At 41.1% G+C, this 18,932-nt stretch overlaps 1 protein-coding gene and 1 long non-coding RNA gene across 3 annotated transcripts in view; one reads left to right on the top strand and one right to left on the bottom strand.

Annotated features, from left to right (window-relative positions):
• The window catches only part of LOC106972909 (uncharacterized), a 41,903-nt gene extending 41,122 nt beyond the window's left edge, over nucleotides 1–781 (bottom strand). The window contains exon 1 of the long non-coding RNA XR_008293232.1: nucleotides 643–781. This is a non-coding gene — a long non-coding RNA (uncharacterized LOC106972909). The remainder of the gene's footprint in view (nucleotides 1–642) is intronic.
• A 221-nt stretch (nucleotides 782–1,002) lies between these two features.
• Nucleotides 1,003–18,932, top strand: part of RBBP5 (RB binding protein 5, histone lysine methyltransferase complex subunit) — a 35,550-nt gene continuing 17,620 nt past the window's right edge. The window contains exons 1-3 of one of the 2 annotated variants that reach the window (XM_015069936.3): nucleotides 1,003–1,201; nucleotides 11,141–11,166; nucleotides 12,074–12,246. In XM_015069936.3, the coding sequence (XP_014925422.1) occupies nucleotides 1,183–1,201; nucleotides 11,141–11,166; nucleotides 12,074–12,246 (218 nt within the window). In that variant the 5' untranslated portion in view covers nucleotides 1,003–1,182. The remainder of the gene's footprint in view (nucleotides 1,202–11,140; nucleotides 11,167–12,073; nucleotides 12,247–18,932) is intronic. The other variant, XM_015069937.3, reaches the window with a different exon arrangement.

The following is an 18,932-nucleotide window of genomic DNA, read 5'->3' on the forward strand; positions in this document are numbered from 1 at the left end:
ACTGTATTTGGTCCAATGGGGCTGAGATCTCCCTTAAGAGCCTCAAGGAAGGGAGGTCATTCAGGGGAAAGGGATTTGTAAATAATACTAGCTAAAATTTACTGGGCGCTTGCCGTTTGAAGCGCTTCATCTGTGTTAGCTCATTTAATCTTCACGATAACCCTGTAGGTACTAGCATCATCATCACCCCCAATTTTACATAGAAGAAAACTGAAGCGCAGAGAATAAAACTTTGCCCAAGGGGCGGGGTTAGGAAGGGGTGGAGCTGGGATTATCGGCATTAAATCTACAGAGGGTGATCTAGCTCGAGTCCTGTTTTTACAGTAAGCCTACACCACTCTTTTCCTTCTGATAACCCACAGAACCCATAGTTGAAATTTGTTGATAAAAGAATTTGTTCTTCGTGAGCAACCATCAACTGGCCTTCTCTAATTGCTTTGTGTATCTCACCACAGTCCTGTCGGATAGAGCTCGTGAGAACTCAGCCCACCTCTCATTCCAATTCATTTTCAGTGTCCTGGTCAACGCTGGGTACACGGTAAAGCCTGAGACACAGGCCTAATAAAAGCTCTCGTACATTTCTGTGGGACCAATGGCGTATCTTTACAAATAGGAGGTAATTTTCCCGAGACTGAAACATACACAAACGACCACGCGCCTTGGGGACTATAGCTCCGCTCCACATCCGTGCACCACAGCCGACCTTTCCCGCTTTCCTACATCCGTCGGACTTTGCCCGGAACCTTTCTTGAGGGCATCGGAAGCAGCCGGCCGGGACAACGCGGCTGAACACACAACACAGGAAGGACTAGCAGTCTAGCTATATGCCTGAAGTTTCTCGTTCACCTACATGATTCGGGCGAAAACGGCCACGAATTACTGCACTGCTTAAAGTACTAAGTGACGATAGCTTTTTCGCCCCTTAGTCAACATCATACTCAAGTGATTCCGAGTTAGTTCTTCTTTTTGATTAGGCGTATGTATGGACAGCTCATTTGAAACGAACAAGGAAGGCGGGGGAAGAAAGCGGAAGCCGCGGGGTCTTCTAAACCAGAAAGTCTCCGGAGCCTGCGCTAAGCTATTTGCGGCGGCCCCCACTTACGCGCACATCTCAGAAAGCAGGCGGTGGGGGGAAAAGGCGTCGTTCCTGGAGCTGAGACCAGGCGGCCAGAGTCCTCAGGGATGAACCTCGAGTTGCTGGGTGAGGAGGGCTGTGGTTGCGTTTTAGAAAACCCTTTGGTTTTGGAAAGGAGGGAGCCTGGTCGGGAGGGACTCAGGCTGCAACCTTAGGGACATAGTTCTGCTGTGGATCATTGGGCGCTCCTATTATGGAGCAGCAGCGGGAGGAGGCAGCCCAGCTTCTGCCTGAGCAGAATGCATTGCCTTTCCCGAGGCTACTTTCAGATCAGTTGTGGAGCGGCAGGGACAGTTTGTGACTTCGATTTGATCCCAGGGATCGAAGGTGCTGAAGTAGCCCAGAGCAGGCAGGACCAGAGTTATTGGGAAATCAGGAATCTAAGGATGTGAGGCTTAGGTGAAGCTGTGAAGACTTGTCAGGGGTTTGGGTGCTTGGACAAGTTAGATTGTTTTGTAGAAACACGGGATGCCCAAGGAGAGGAACTTGAAGATCTAGTTGAAGTCTCTTATTCGACAGATGAAAAAAGTCTTAGACAGTAGTGATTGGAGGGCACTAAGTGAGTAAATGGCATAGTTGGCACTGGAATCCAGTTATCTTGGCTTCCCATTTAAGCTCCTTAACTACCAGGGACAGTGTGTAAAACACTGAGAGCTACAGAGGCATTTGTCTTTTGTCACCCTCTCTTTGGGTGATTTTTATCCCTTACCCAAGTTGTTTAAAAACCGTGGGTCCTTTCTTCTAGGATTTCATTTGGTGTTTAGCATGATAGCCGAGGGATGTCTGAAGTTTTCCAGAAGTCCTAAACGACTTTCTGTAAAGTTTCTCTTAAAAAAAAAAAAAAATCAGAAGCTGTACTGGATGTTTAAAGGGCCCCCAAGATTTTTCAGAAATAGTTTTTACCTTTAAGGAGCTTTTTGTTAAGCAGGGAGATTAAGGTGATTATGTAAATAGCCATAATATATTACAGAATGCAGGCAGGCCTTTAAGAGTCATTAAGTCTAAGAACACTTAGAAGAGCGAGTGAGTATCTTTGGGGCAGGGGAAGAAAGGTAACCAGGAACAAAGAAACCTCTGGAGGAGTTGGAGTTTTGAGTGGACATTTAAGATTGGTAAAATATTGACAGACTGAAGTGTGAAGATACGTGGAGGAGTGCTTGTTAGGAATGTGCTAAGACATCAGTGAGAGAACACCTAAAGAATGTTCCTGCTTGGCCAGGTTGTGTGTACTGTGAATAAAGAGAAGGCCAAGAGATGGGGTTGCTGCCATCTGTTTTGTGGAAGCTCTTGAATGCCCAGCTGAAAAGTCTGTGCTTTTTAAGGAAGGTAGGGCAGATGCATTGAAGGGTTTTTGACCTGGTAAGTAATTTAATCAGAGCTATGCTCTTTCTTTTCTTTTCATTTCTTTCCTTCTTTCTTTCTCTCCTCTCCTTTTCTCCTTCCTTTCCTTTTCTTTTCCTTCCTTCCTTCCTTCCTTCCTTCCTTCCTTCCCTCCCTCCCTCCCTCCCTCCCTCCCTCCTTCATCTGACAGCAACGTGTTGTTGAGCCTTGGAGGGTGTGAAAACAGTTTGGAGGGCCAGAGTAAATGAGTGATAAAGAAGGTCTGAGCTAGGAAATGGAACAAAAAGACACTGAGGAGGTAGAGTTGACAGAATCTGAAAATTGCTTGCATGTGGTGGCGGTGCTGGTGGTGAGGAACAGTCAAGTGAAAATGATGGGAGCCAATGACGGTATTACTGACAAACATTTAAGGAAATGGGGAAGAGACAACATTGAGGGTGGATCTGGGGTTCAGGAAATAGGTTTAGATTTACGAGAGTGATCTGTAATTTTCCTACAGGTGGGCTTATGGAAACCTTGTGAGTAGTTGACAAGACCAAGGGAGAAGGTGGGAGGGGCAGAAAAAGAAAACTGCTGAGGGCAGAATCTTGGACAATGACCTGTATTCAGGGGTGATGAGGAGGAATAAATGATAGATTAAGAGTTACATAGTACTTACTATGAGTTCGGCATCTATATTTTTTAAAGATTTATTTATTTTTGACAGAGAGCAAGTGGAGAAGAGGCGGGGGGGGGGGGGGGGACGGAAGATCCAAAGCGGGTTTTGCGCTGACAGCAGAGAGCTTGATGTGGGACTCGAACTCACGAGCTGTGAGATCATGACCTGAGCCGAAGTCGGATGCTCAAACGACTGAGCCACCCAGGCGCCCAGAGCTAGCGTCGTTTTGAGTGCTTCCGTATGTTTGTCCTTGTCCAGGTGGAAGAGGATACAGGTTGGTTGGTTTGCTGTCCGAAGCCTGCTGTAGAGCACTTGAGACTGAGAAAGACCTGCTCTGTATAGTCCTAGGCAGTCCTGCAGCACCTTGAGCAGAAATCAAATGACCATCATTTTAGGAAGGTGTGGGAGGTGGGGTGGAGGCTAAAAGTCGACCCTTGTTTTTAAAAACTTAAGGATGGGGGGCTCCTGGGTTGTTCAGTTGGTTAAACGCCGGACTCTTGATTTTGGCTCAGGTCACGATCTCAGTTTTGTGAGGTCGAGCCCTGCATTGGGCTCTGCGTGCTGACTGTGCAGAGCCTGCTTGGGATTCTCTGTCTCTGTCTCCCTCTCTCTAGCTCTCTGCCCCTCCCCCGCTCATGCTCCCTCCCTCCCTCACTCAAAATAAATAATAAAATAAAAAAAGTAAAAAAGAAATTTAAGGATGGAGGAAAGGTGTTAGATAGGCTAGTACGTTGAAAGAGATAGCAGAATCACAGTAAAGGTTTTTTTTGAATGATACAGGAGATTCGTGACAGTGAAACTTAGGAGTATTTAGCATTGGAAGGTTAGACAGTTTAAAAGAAGGCTGATCCAGAAGGTACACATTGCTATGGAAGTGACTGAGTTTTAAAGGAGAAAGTTCATGATTGCAGCTAAAAAGCAGAAAGGAACAGAAGTGATGTGACTGTGGGAGCATGCAAAAGAATAGCTGGCCGGATAAACGAAAGGAATAATGTGTTCTTAATTTGAACAGGCAAGGTACTGATTTTACTTCTGCAATCACTTAAAAAAAAATTTTAACGATTTGTTTTTGAGAGGGACAGAGACAGAATGCGAGTGGGTTAGGGGCAGAGAGAGGGAGACACAGTATCCGAAGCAGGCTCCTGGCTCCAAGCTGTCAGCATAGAGCCCCGACGCGGGGCTCGAACTCACCGAGCTGTGAGATCATGACCTGAGCTGAAGTCGGACGCTCAACCGACTGAGCCACCCAGGCGCCCCTACTTCTGCAATCACTTTTGAGCCCTTGCTGCGTATCAGACAGTATGCACTTGGAGATACAAAGTTAAAATAAGAGTTTTTCAAGCTTATTTTTATAACTCACAGTAAGAAATGTATTTTCTGTCACAACCTATCATGTATACAAATATATATGTTTCTCAAAATTATATTTTTTAAAAGATTTTTTAAATGTTTATTTTTGAGAGAGAGAGCGCACGTGAGAATGAGCGGGGGTGGGGGGGGCAGAGAGGGGGACAGAGGATCCAAAGAAGGCTCTGCACGCTGACAGCAGTGAGACTAATGTGGGGCTCGAACTCGAACCGCGAGATCATGACCTGAACCAAAGTCTGACGCTCTACTGACTGAGTCAGCCAGGCGCCCCTCTCAAAATTGTACTTAATCCTTGTCATGCTCAATGTCCTCTTTTCTGTCCTGAAGTTTTAAAAAACTTGTTGGGTGTCACTAAATTCATTTATCCATTTGTGGTGGATTGAGTCCTACTGTTTGAAAAACATTGAAATAAGATACACCAGGTGGAGTTGTGCACAAAGCAAACTGTATTTGCAGCAAATAAGGAGATCACAGGGAGTGACTTCCAAAGCTACGACTCTGAACAAGGGTACGTGGCTCCCTCTTTATAGGGTTAGGATGAATGTTTTGGTGGGAAGCCGTAGCATCTCATGTAGAGGCGGGCATAAGCCCACGGGGCGTGTTGGGGAAACATACCTGTACACGCACTGCTGTGCAAATGAGGCTTGTGTTCCTCCTTGAGCAGAGATTTTAGTATTACAGTGAGGTAAAGTTGGAGGTCCCTCCGTGGGCCTTCTACACAGGCACTAGTCAGGGGTTCCTCTCTAATCCGTCTGGGCCCTGTCTCTTGAGGGGTGGTTTCGGTTTCCAGTTGCCTGAGTGAAGAGATCAGCCGGAAAGAAGAACTTAAAGAAAAATGTGGGACATAGGTTGGTGAGTACAAGCAGGTGGGCAGTAAAGGTCAGGTCTTGGGGCCTGGCCGGTGACCATAGTTGTACTTAGTAGTGAACGGAGAGGGCCTCATGACAGTATGTAAAAGACCTTCGTACAGAGTCTGACACCTGAGCCTTCAGTAAGTGGGAGCTGCTGATGCAGGTTTGAGCTCTTCAAAGAATGATGAGCCAGCAGGGGCGTAAGTCTGGAAAGCTCATTGAGGTTCTTTAGTTTCTTGCTTTTCCAATGAACAAATACAGCACCTACTTACCACAGCAGTGGAGACAGTACAGACATGCGTATGGAAAGAACCGTCTTTCTCCCCTTCCCCAAATGGTAACGTCTAATGATTATCCTTTTCTAGCTTATTCCTTGCTCATACAGACATTTAAACACATTTGTTAGGGCTTTGTTTCAGCTTTTTTACAGAAATAGAACCTTTTTATACACAGTATTTGAAACTTTCTTCACTTATCACTGTAGGATACTATTCCTACACGTTAGGAGATACTAGATTCGATGGTTTTTAATGCATTCATGTAGATACACATTCATGATAAGTAATTTTAATTGTGAAATTTACATGCTTTTTAAAAAAAAAAAAGTGGTCTTGGGGCGCCTGGGTGGCTCAGTCGGTTGGGCATCCGACTTCGGCTCAGGTCATGATCTCGCGGTCCGTGGGTTCGAGCCCTGCATTGGGCTCTGGGCTGACAGCTCAACAGCCTGGAGCCTGTTTTGGATTTTGTGCCTCCCTCTCTCTCTGACCCTCCCCTGCTCATGCTCTGTCTCTCTCTGTCTCAAAAATAAATAAAACGTTAAAAAAAAATTAAAAAAAAAAAGTGGTCTTTTTTCCTTGCCTCCTCCTTTTTGTTGATAATCCCACATATTTCCTTCCATATTTTTCTCTATGCTTATATATACGTGTGTGTGTGTGTGTGTGTGTGTGTGTGGATGCACATGGTAAAAAACAATGAGATTATATAATGTACACTTTGTGGTTTGCCTTTTTTTCTACTTAGTAACACCAATGCAGATTTCTCTAAGATATTTGTGTAATTTATTAGTATATTTGAATACAGCATATGTTATTCATCCATTACGCTATTAATGGGCATTTACCTTATTTCCAGTTTGGGGAGGTTTTCTTTGTTTTTTGGCCACCTAGAAAACAATACTTTAAAATATCTGTACTTTGTCCCATTGTTGTGTTTACATCTGTGGAGATTAGATTTCCGACTGTAGGATTGCTGAGATGAAGACTATATATGTTTTGCATTTTTTTTTTAATGTTTATTTATTTTTGAGAGAACACGAGCGAGGAAGGGGCAGAGAGAGAGGGGGACTGGATCTGAAATGGGCTCTGCGAAGCAGGCTCAGCGCTGGCAGCAGCGAGCCCCATGTGGGGTTCGAACTCACGAACCGTGAGATCATGACCTGAGCCGAAGTCCTGCTCAACTGACCGAACCACCCAGGTGCCCGTGTGTTTTGCTTTTAATAGATGCCGATCCCTTTTCTCAAAGGCTATAACAATTCCCATTTTTGCAAGTAATGTGGAAAAATGTTCCTTTGCCCTCCCCTCCGCCCGCAGGTATTCGCTCTAAATTTTCCTGTCTGATGGATGAAAGTGGTATCTGATTTTTAATTTGGATTTACATTTCTCCAGCTACAGCTGAGTTTGATATGTTTTCCTCTGTTCAGAGGCGTCTGATTTTGTTCTTCTATGGTTTGTTTATGCATGCTCTTTTTGTTTTTTTTCCTTATTGTATAAACTTGCTTCATAAGATAGGTAACTTTATAAGATAGGTAAATAACTGACTCCTATCAGTTATTTGCATTGCAAATTTTTGTAAATCTTGACTATGTTGTCACGTAAAACGTTCAATTTTTATTTAATCAAACGAATTTCGCTTTTAGTTTTCCTCACTTGGCTAAGGTCTTCCCTACCCTAGATTATACATGTGGTCTTCTTGATTTTCTTCAGAGATTTTTGTTGTTTAAAAACATTAATTTACCTGAAATTTTCATGTAACGTGAGAGGAATTAACCTTTTTTCCTCCTAACTTCCATCTCCTTCCAGATGAACAGTCACTTGTCATTCCCTGTATGTTAAATAAGTTCTTCACTAAATCGAAATGCCACCTTTATCATACATCAGCGGCTTTACCATACATTTAGATTTTTTTTTTTTACATTTGTCTTTAATCCATCTAGAATTACATAAAATGTTAATTTTTAGGGAAAGCCATTAAGTTTTCCCATCCCAAAATGGCCTTACCTGAGATTTTATACTTTTCTTCATATGTGTCCTGTGTCTTGCCTTATTACCTTTTCCTTAAATATTAAAATTTTTTTTAATGTTTATTTATTCTTGAGAAAGAGACACAGAGCATGAGTGGGGGAGGGGCAAAGAGAGAGAGGGACACAGAATCCGTAGCAGGCTCCAGGCTCTGAGCTGTCATCACAGAGTCCGATGTGGGGCTTGAACTCACGAGCCGTGAGATCCTGACCTGAGCCAAAGTCGGCCGCTCAACCGATTGAGCCACCCAGGCGCCCCTTTCCTTAAATATTTTCTATGTTTTGTAGCCATTGTGAGTGGAATTTTTCCTTGTATTTCTATTTCTGAGTACTAATTTCTAATGTAGAGAAAAGCTATTAATGTTTGAATATTTTTCTTGTATTAAGCCACCTTACTCTATATTATAAATTTAAAAAAATCGATTTATTTTTAAGTAATCTCTACACCCAGCCTGGGGCTCGAAGTCACCATTCTGAGATCAAGAGTTGCTGGCTCTTTTGAGTGAGCCAACCAGACACCCCTCCCTATTTTCTTACTAATTTAAGTAGTTTTCTTATTTGAGTCTCTTGTGTTTTCTAGGTATTCAGTAATAGCAAAAGAGCAATAGTTTTATCTCCTTATTTTCAGTGGTTAAACCAATTATTCATTTTCTTTGGTTGGAACTGCCAAGATGGTGTTTATGGTGATATATCCCTTTCTAATTGCCGATACTAATTGAAATGGTTTTAATATTGCACCTTTTGGAATGAGAATCGTCCGTGTTTTTGATAGATTTTTATCGTTTATTGTAGTCTTCTGTTCCTTTTATTAGAAACCATTATGGAGTTTTAGATGATTTCAGCATCTACTGATAGGATTGTATCGCTGGTATAAACATTCTTCACTAAGGGAGTACATCAGAGTTCATTATGCCGTGGAGGTGTTTGGGTGCTGTAGCCCTACCCCTGGTCCTTTTCCCCTCTCCTATACCATAATGCCTTCTTAAGTGGTACAGTAACACACTCCAGATGCTTTGTCTTTAGGGTTTGATTATAATTGTAAATGGCTGCTAGAAGTTGCGATTCAAGTCTGCAGAATCTAAAGGTGAAATGCTATGTACCATTTATGTTGAGAAAATTGTTGTTTTCTTTTTAGTACTGTCACCATGAAGTTTTGGTATCAGTTGTGTTGGTTTTATAAAAAACTGATATTTTTTTTTCCTGCACGGAAATAGCTTGCATAACGTGGTAATTATCTGCTGCTTGAGATTTAGGAGAAACTGGTCACAAAAGCCTTAAGGGTCTGCTGTGTCCCCCCCCCCCCCCACTTTTAATGGTATGTCTTTAACAGGCTTTCAATGTGTTCTCTACTTACTGATCCAGTCAAGGATTTTTCTTCTATAATCAGTTTTGTCAGATTTGGAAATGATGTGTTTTGCTATAGAAGTCACTCGTGTTTTTGTATCAAGTGTATTATGAAGTTCAGTCTCTGGGGTTTTGTTTCTTTTTGGCATCCACGTCTCTGGGCATCTTTTTCCCTCCTGCATGGTCTTTAAAACCTAAGAAATCTGATCATGACATTAAATGGTGTGGTGGCAAGATGGAGCATATGACAGCAGTCTTGAGCATTCTGTGAGGAAAGGGCCTTGTGCTCCTGTAATCCTGCCTGACAGCCGTCTTGCTCAGGCCCCCCAACAAAACTGCCCCAGATTAGCCTCATCTTTTTTATATGTCACTTTCTCGTTGTGCTCCTTTAAACTCCTTATTGTTATTCTGTTAACTAGGATGATCCTCAAAGAAGAAAAACCCACCCGAAAAACATAAACCAGAAATACAAGGGGTAGTCTGTGTTGAGAGGTAATCAGACATTAAAATGATCCCTGGATTCTGGACTTTCTCAGAATCTTGTATGTGGTTTTCCCTTATCACAACACAGAAGGTCACACTCTGCTCCTTCCAGAGTACTTCATATTCCCAGATTGTGGTTTTTTGTTTGTGTTGTTTTTAATTTTTGGATAAATACTTTTTTTTGGTTTGTTTCTCACCCATGTGAATATAGATCTTCTATCTTACTGATTTGGAAAGATGTATAGGTTACATTGTTAAAGGAAGCAAGTCCCATCGTATGTGTCATGTTTTATTTAAAAAACAGCTGTAAATATATGAATGCTTATAGATTTGCTTATACAAATAAGCATATAGAAACATATGGAAACTTGTACCTTGCTGAGTGGGTTGCAGGGAGGAAACTACCATTTTTTAATTACACATTGCTGTATTACTTACACGTATTAGTTTGGTAACTTGAGAAAAATTCTTTCAAAAACCTCTTGATCTGGTTTCATCATTTCAGCTCACCCTTTTCTTTCATAATTGAATGCAGTCAGCCACCGTAAATGTGGCTCACAGTAGATAATCAGATAATTACCTTCTGGGGACGTTTACCTTTAGTTTCATCCCTCTCAGTGTTCTTTACTGTAGGGCCTGTGTTTTGATTAGCTTTACTGTTTTCACTCTTTGGTTTTCAATTTTTATAAAGGATGGAATGTAATAGAACTGGTTTCCAAACTTTTTTTTTTTCTTTTCTTTGTCAAAGCACTGGGCTTCTTTTTTTAAAAATGAAATCTTACTTGAGTGCCCTGTGAAACAACTTTCATGGACCTGTAGTTCTCAGAGTATAGTTTAAAAGCCACCATGATGAAATACTTAGGTAATTGTATAAGTAAATGCCGACAAAGACGGTGTTGCTGTGGACGTGAAAATTCGGAGAAGCAGGCGGTAATCATGCCATCCTCTGTAGCTCGAAACGTTTGTTATTCCCATGTGGATGCAGCATTTCATACAGGAAAAGCATTCAGGGGTATTGGCACCCAAATGTTGTATGCTTAAGAACTTCATATAGAGAATTGCATCTTGAATCAACTACCAGATTATGTTACAACGTAAATGTCATTCTTAGGAAGGTAAATGGTCAGTGCTGGTTGGCTGCTATTAATGAGGCTTTAGAGAGTTCATTGGATAAGAGACGTTTGGCAGACTGGATTTTTTTAAAGTTTGTAGTTAAAAATAACCACGATAACCCCATTACCAGTAAACCCCATTATGTTTATAGGTAACATTTTTATGAAAAATAACGATTTTCTAAAAAAAAAAAAATAGAATAATAGCATGGTTTTACAATTTTACAAATTGTCTTTAATGCTTGCCTAAGTAGAAGTTGGCAGAATTCTCGCATCTACTTTTGCATTCACTCTGTTGCAATATCACTGATTGGGGGGCCTCAGGACAAGTCATCTGTAAACGTAAGCGATATTGAGAGTAAAGAGTCAAATGCCATCTTGGTTTGATAATGAAAACAAGTGTGACCCCCTGAAGTCCCTGGCCCGTCCAGGCAGTTCCCCGTCCACGCTTTGCGAACCACTGCATCCACCAGCCCTAAGCGGGGGTGGGGGGGGAGGGGTCCCTCCACGTGTTGCACATGCTCCATGAACTCTTTCTTTGCTTTGTTGCAGAGTCCTTTGGGCAGAATTATCCAGAGGTAAGAGTATAGTATTACTGTGAATTTAGGAATATGGTAACTGGCTAGCTTTTGTGTTTGGGTGGAAAATGTAGTTTGATCCCCTCACACCCCCCCCTTTTTTTTGGACAGCATTTTTTTGGACCTCTTTTGCTATAATAAGGAACTTGGTGCTTTATTTCGAGGAGAGGGGAAATAGGCAGTATTGGTGGAAAACCTCACCATAATGTTGTAAATCTTAAATAGTTCATTTCCCAGTAAATTAAAAAAAAAATACTTGGAAGGATTTTTCATAAACTGTACCATCACCTGTACCTAGATTTTTTTCTGTGTTTTTCTACTTTGAATCAGTGTTTTTGCATAGCAATAACGTGTGTACTCTAAGTGTGCTTTACACTTTTTTAAATGTAAAAATATTTTGTAATACTTGGAATGCATTTCAGTATAGTCATTATGGTTTTAGTCATTATTTTAGTTATCATAGTCATTATTTTAAATGGCTTGATAGGAGTATAAAATATGTATTTGACTTTCCTGATGTTGCACAGGCAGGCTGTTCTAGTGATTTTGTTTTACATTATTTTTCTTGAAATAAATCTCAAGAACTATGATAACTGGGTCAGTACCATGACTCCTTTAATGAATCTTGTTATATTTTGCCTAATTGCCCCTCACAGTGTGCACAGAGTTATACTGGTAATGTATGAGATTTATTACATCTGTTTCTAAACATTCTCTGTTAGCTTTTATAAGTATTTCCTTGTTCTGTCTAGCTTAATAAGTGTAAGAACACATATAGAGATTATTTTGGTATATGTTGTAATGTAAATTAAACAGAAGCGTCATAGATGAGAGAGAACTTTGAAGAAATAATTTGGTTATTATGGGGTATTATTGTGTATATTCTTGTATTTGTTTTAATTTTTAGGAAGCCGATGGAACTTTGGATTGTATCAGCATGGCCCTGACTTGCACCTTTAACAGGTGGGGCACACTGCTTGCAGTTGGCTGTAACGATGGCCGAATTGTCATCTGGGATTTCTTGACGAGAGGCATCGCTAAAATAATTAGTGCACACATCCATCCTGTCTGTTCTTTATGGTAAGGAATTTTAACATGATATGTGGAATATGAGTTGAGCTAGGGGGACGAATGCCAGCTGTGTAATTGCCAATCTCACTTTACTAGATATTTTAATATTTAGAGTTTTAAGTATTCATTCATTCATTAGTAGTACCGTTTCTCCTAGTGTCTGTAGACCTTGAACCCGTGCTGTCCTCGAAGCACCTTTGTGGGGGAGAGACTCCCTGTACTTGTGGATCCAAATCAGGCCCTGTCTGAGACTATTTCAGGACTGAGATGAGATATTTACAGATGGTGGCTGTAGTCCTGTTTGTGATATTGACCTTTGGTTTAGAATAGAAAATCTTGATTAGGAGGGAACCTTGGAAATCCTCTACTGCAGCTTTGTCCAGGTTCTTGAGTTCCAGGAGTTCCACTGATCACTGTCTGTTCCTTCACTGAATTGTAGTTCAGCTTTTCTATCAAATAGATTGAGCTAAAATCTAATATAAATAAATGCCCATTGATTTCTTTCTTCCCCTTGGAGACTACTGTATCTGCTTTGGAAAGTTTTGTTGTAGGGCACCTCTTCTTCTAACGAAACTTGGGACCCAAAACAGTACCTCATCAGATCTTTTTTTTTTTTTTTTTTTAACGTTTATTTATTTTTGAGACAGAGAGAGACAGAGCATGAACGGGGGAGGGTCAGAGAGAGAGAGGGAGACACAGAATCTGAAACAGGCTCCAGGCTCTGAGCTGTCAGCACAGAGCCTGACGCGGGGCTTGAACTCAGGAACCGCGAGATCGTGACCTGAGCCGAAGTCGGACACTCAACTGACTGAGCCACCCAGGCGCCCCAAGTACCTCATCAGATCTAATGGAACTGTGACATATTTCCTTTTGTGTAAATGGAAGTGGCAGCGACATTGTAAGGCCCTGGATGGTGGGGAGGCCTGAATCCCAGTCTAGGTTTGATGGCTAATGAACTAGCTTCGGCCAAAACTTGTCTCTACTATGCAGAATGAGAGGACCAGCCTGGATGATCCATTAGAGCTTTTCCATTTCCTTTGCATTTCGTATTTTTCTGTTGTTGTGTTTTTGCAATATTGAAATAAATGCGTATGTTTTTAATAGCTTGATTAAAATCTATATAATTCACATACTATACAATTCACTCAAAGTGTACAATTCACTGGTATTCTTTTTCTTTTAAAGTTTATCTGTTTATTTTGAGAGAGAGTGGGTGAATGAGCAGGGGCGGGGCAGAGAGAGAGAATCCCAATCGGGCTCCATGCTGTCACTGCAGAGCCTGATGCAGTACTTGAACTCAAGAACCGTGAGATCCTGACCTGAACTGAAACCGAGTCAAGACACCCAACTGACTGAGCCACCTGGGCGCCCCCAATTCACTGGTTTTGTATATATTCACAGAGTTGTGCAGCCTCATCCCAATCTTAGCACTCCTACCTGTTAAAAAATATACATATATTTTTATTGTAAAATAATATATAATCATGTAGAACATTACGGAAAATACAGCAAAACAGAAAGAATTAGTGTCTCCCATAGTACTCTGTTACCCAAGTATTACTACTGTAAAGATTTTAGTATGTTTCTATATATAGTTTTTTTTAAGTATATTTATTTTGAGAGAGAGAGAGTGTGTGTGCACGAGTTGGGGAGGGGCAGAAAGAGCAGGAAAGAGAGAGAATCCCTAGCAGGTTCTGCGCTGTCAGCGCAGAGCCTGATGCGGGGCTTGAACCCACGAACCAGGAGATCACTACCTGAGCCAGAATCAAGGGTCAGATGCTTAAGCGACTGAGCCACCCAGGAACCCCACTATATGTGGTTTTTAGAGAACAGAATTTGTAATTGTAATGTATTCTATTTTATATTTTGCTTTTTTCCTCCCTAACCCTGTCCAGACAATTTCCTGCTTACATAGCCTCTAAACACTTTTTTTATGGCTATATATGTTCTCATGGATGAACTGTAATTTATTTAACAATTCTTTGGTTCTCTGCTACATATCTAGTGAATGTTTTTGTGCATAAACTTTTACACTTATATATTCATTCATTCAGCAAACACTGAACATGAATTACGTACCACATGCAAGTACTGAAGCTTTATGGGTCCTATACAAGAACTGTATTTGAGATTTAGTGGAGGCAAAGGAGGAAATGACCCATGTACTGAGAACAGTGGTCAGGAAAGGCTTCCTAGGTGAGATAATTTCTAACTTCAAACCTGTAAGATAAGTAGGTATTTGCCAGTTGTAGTCCAAGCAGAGGATGCTGCACAGGCACAGGTACATCAGCTTCAGACAAGCACAGGATGATGGGGAGCTGTAGGTAGTTCAGGATGGCTGGATTGTGGTGCGGGGGATGGGGTACGGCAAGAGCCAGTAAACAGATCCCCAAAGAGGACTCTGTGTGCCATACTGTGAGTTTGAACTTCACCTTGTAGGTAACCGTGAAGTCATTAAGATATTGTAGGAAAGAAAATGACACGATGAGCTTTTTATATTAAAAAAAAAAAATTGTAAAAAAAATTAAAATGAATTTAAAAACCTCTATAAAAAAGCACGTGGAAAGGGATGCTTGGTTGATTAAGTGTCTGGCTCTTGATTTCAGCTCAGGTCATGATCTCATGGTTCATGAGTTCGAGCCTCACATTGGGCCCTGCGCTGACAGTGCGGAGCCTACTTGGGATTCTGTCTCCCTCTCCCTCTGTCCCTCCCCTGCTGGCTCTGTCTTTCTCAAAATAAACAAAAATAAGGTTAAAAAAAAAAAAAGAATAAAATAGCCCGTGGAAAAGAGATTGAAGGGGACAGAGAATGAAGATAAGCAAAGCCCAGGGATCCAGGCTAGAGATGATGAGCACGGTTGCCGATGGAGAATGGACAGAAATAAGAGTCCTAGTCCTTAGCAGACAACGGAGAATGAGGGAAGTGGGAGATGAAAAGGATCCTCAGATTTCTGGCTTGGATGAAGATATTCATGGGGGGCGGGGGGGGGGGAACGGTAGTTTGACATCATGGTTGCGTGTCTCCTATTATTTTATTGCAAATAACTTGTTTTATGAGTACCTTCCTGTGAGATGGTAAGTGCTGTGATTTATGAACCTTGTCTGCCATTTTACTGCTATGTTCCCAGCTTCTGGTTGTTCCCCCCACCGCCCCAGCTTCCGATTTTGTACCTCCTTGTAGAATTTGGAATTGTAGAATATATTGTTGTTGGTTTTTTTTTTTTTTAATGGGAGACCCTCTCTTAGGTTTCACTTGTTTATCGTTTAATTTTAAATTAAAGATTTTTAGTTAATGATTAATTTTAAATTAATTTTAAAAATTGGATCCCCCTCTAATTTAACAGAAATACAAGGTTGCTGTGGGGGGAAAAAGGATATTATAATACAAAAGGGTTTAAAGAAAAAGTGGAAGAACTGGCACTCAGTTCTGTAGTCAGATTGTGCTATAAGGCTCACAAGAGCAACAAAAAAGCTGTCCCTTGTTTCTCCCCACGCCAGCCCTCTGTGCTTTCATTTTTTTGTCTATTTCTTCTGATACTTATCTTCATATTTCTAATTAACACGTATCTTTGTCTTGGTTTGTTAATTTCAGAACTTATCCACGGACATGCTGTTAACAGTATTTGCAAGTTTAGCTCACTCTCTTACCCTTCACTGAAATGGGGTGGATCGCTGGTTGTTTTGTTAGGAACCCTCAACAAAAGAGCGTCTTCAAACCTCTTCTTTTTTTATGTTCACGTTCTCTGAAAGGATCCTCTGCTTGTCTTTCTGAGGGGTTAGACTGCAGGTGTTCTAGAGCTGGTGGGAGAGAGTCCTTTTGTATGCAGACTTGCTCTTGATCCCTTTATATTCACTTCCTTATTTTACCCCAGCCTTCCCTGTCCCCTTCAGTCCCAGGTCTGGGAATACATTCATCTTGTCTCTGACACAAATAATTGTTAATGGTTTTTGAGCACTCGTCATGTGCTAGTCATTGAGCTAAGAACTGTATATATACTGATCTTAATTCTATCAACAGTCTTCTGCCGGGTAGATAATATTGCTCCCATGTTATAGGCGAGGAAATTGAAGCTGAGAGGGTGTAGAACTTGACTAAGATCACACAGCGAGAATGTGTAATGTGTAGGCTTCAGGTTAAGTCTGACTGTTGAACCTGCGTTCTTAACCACAGAGGTATATTGCCTGCTAAGTTCCTCGGTAGCAGCGTCTCTTCTTTGCAAAATTTGGATAAATACTGGTTTGGGGTTTCTTTGTCCCTTCTGTTTTTCTTTCTTTTTTGTTTTTTAAATTTTATTTATTTATATATGTACGTATGTATGTCCCTTCTGTTTTTCATTTGTTCCCCCCGCCGCCACCTTCCTGTGGGTTTCTTGAACATTTTTTAGAATTCCACTTTATCTGCAGTAGTCCCCCTTACCTGTGGTTTCCCTTTACGTGGTTTCAGTTACCTGTGGTCAACCGCAGTTAGGAAGCAGATGATTCTTCCTGACATACTGTCAGAAGGGCAGTAGCAACCTAATGCTACATCACAGCACCTACATCGTTTTCACTTCCTGCCTTCACACAGGCGTTTTATCATCTCAGATCATCACAAGAAGAGTGGGTAGAGTACATTAAGAGATTTCAAGAGGGAGAGACCACATTCACATACTTTCCATTACAGTATATTGTTAAGATGGTTCTATTTTATTATTAGTTATTGTTAATCTCTTACTGTGCCTAATTTATAAATCAGACTTTATCATGGGTGTGTATGTATAGGAAAGCACAGTATACGTGGCATTCAATACTATTAATGGTTTCAGGCATCCATTGCAGGGTCTTTGTATCTGCCATGGAAAAGAGGGAACCGCTGTAGGGGTGCCTGGGCGGCTCAGTTGGTTAAGCGTCTGACTTTGGCTCAGGTCACGATCTTATGGTTTATGAGTTCAAGCCCCTCATTGGAATCTGTGCTGACAGTGTGGAGCCTGCTTGTGATTCTCTGTCTCTCTCCGCTGCTCCCCTGCTCTTGCTGTCCTCTTTCTCTCTCAAAAATGAATGGATAAACTTTATTAAAAAATAAAAAAGTGGGAACTACTGCAGGATATTTGTGTCACCTGAGTGGATACTAGGTATTATGTTGTGTACGCCTGATTTATCACCATCCACTGGCTGTTGACATCTTCCCAGTTCAAGTGAAGTGTCGAAACCTTATCTCTGTTTATCCTCTTTCATGTATAATTGTTGTAAATATTTCGTCTGTATGCTTTGAGACCCACATAAGACAGTGTTACAATTTTTGCTGCAAATATCAAAGCTAAAGAGAAAAAAATGGATGTTATAAACCTATATTTTTACTCTCTTCATTGTTCTTTTTCCCTCATGATCGAAGATTCCTTCTTTTACCATTTCCTTTCCATTTAGAGAACTTCCTTGAATCATCCTTTTAGGGTAGATCTTCTGGTGACAAATGTTTTGATTCCCTCTTTGTTCCTGAGGGATATTTTTGCTGGTAATAGAATCTGGGTTGGCAGTATTTTTCTTCCAGCACTTGCAAAATGTGTTCCTTCTACTTTTTTCCAGGGTTTCTGATGAGAAATCTTCTGTCATGTGAATTGTTCCCATAGGTAAAATGTCATTTCTCTCTTGCTGCTTTCAGGATTGTTTTTTCTTTGTCTTTAGGTTTCAGAAGTTTGTCTCTTTGTCTTGGAGTTGATTTCTTTGAGCTCACCCTGTTTGATGTTTGTTTGCTCAGCTTCTTGAATCTGTAGGTTTTATATCTCCTGCCAAATTTGGGAAAATGTCAGCCATTATTTCTTTTTTTTCTTTTTTTAATTTTTTTTTTAACATTTATTCATTTTTTTGAGAGAGACAGAGTGAGAGCAGGGGAGGGACAGAGAGAGAAGGAGACGCAGAATCCGAAGCAGGCTTCAGGCTCTGAGCTGTCAGCACCGAACCTGATGTGGGGCTCAAATTCACGAACTGTGAGATCATGACCTGAGCCGAAGTCAGATGTTTAATTGACTGAGCCACCCAAGCGCCCCAGCCGTTATTTCTTTGATACTTTGAAGCCCCCTTCTTTCTTCTCTTCTTTTAGGACTCTGATGGTGTGGATAGTAGATCTTTTATTGTAGTTCCACAAATCCCTGAAGCTCTGTTCATTTTTTAGTCTCTATTTTCTCTAATTCAGATTGGCTAATTATTATTCTGTCTTTCAGTTAATGGATTCTTTCCTCTTTTTTCTCCATTGGCTGCTGAACCCATCTATTGGGTTTTTTATTAGTTGTGTGCTTCACTTCTAAAATTCCCATTTCAGAGGCACCTGTGTGGCTCAGTCAGTTGAGTATCCGACTTTGGTCAAGGTCATGGTTCATGAGTACGAGCCCCACATCGAGCTCGCTGCTGTCAGTACAGAGCCCACTTTGTATCCTCTGTCCTCCTCTCTCTGCCCCTCCCCTACTTGTGTGCATGTGTGTGTGTGTGCACGGGTGCGCGCTCGCTCTCTCTCAAAAACAATTTTTTTTAATAAAATAAAAAAAAATAAAGTTCCTATTTTAGCTCTTCTTCTCTATATCTTTTATTTCTTTGCTGAGACATTCTGGGGTTTTTTTGTTTGTTTGTTTTAAGCATTTTCATAATGGCTTGTTACAACATATTTATGATGACTATTAAAATTCTTGTCAGATAATTGTAACATGTGCGTCTTCTCTGTGTTA

The sequence above is a fragment of the Acinonyx jubatus genome, chromosome E4 (genome assembly GCF_027475565.1).
Source record: "Acinonyx jubatus isolate Ajub_Pintada_27869175 chromosome E4, VMU_Ajub_asm_v1.0, whole genome shotgun sequence".
NCBI lineage: Eukaryota > Metazoa > Chordata > Mammalia > Carnivora > Felidae > Acinonyx > Acinonyx jubatus.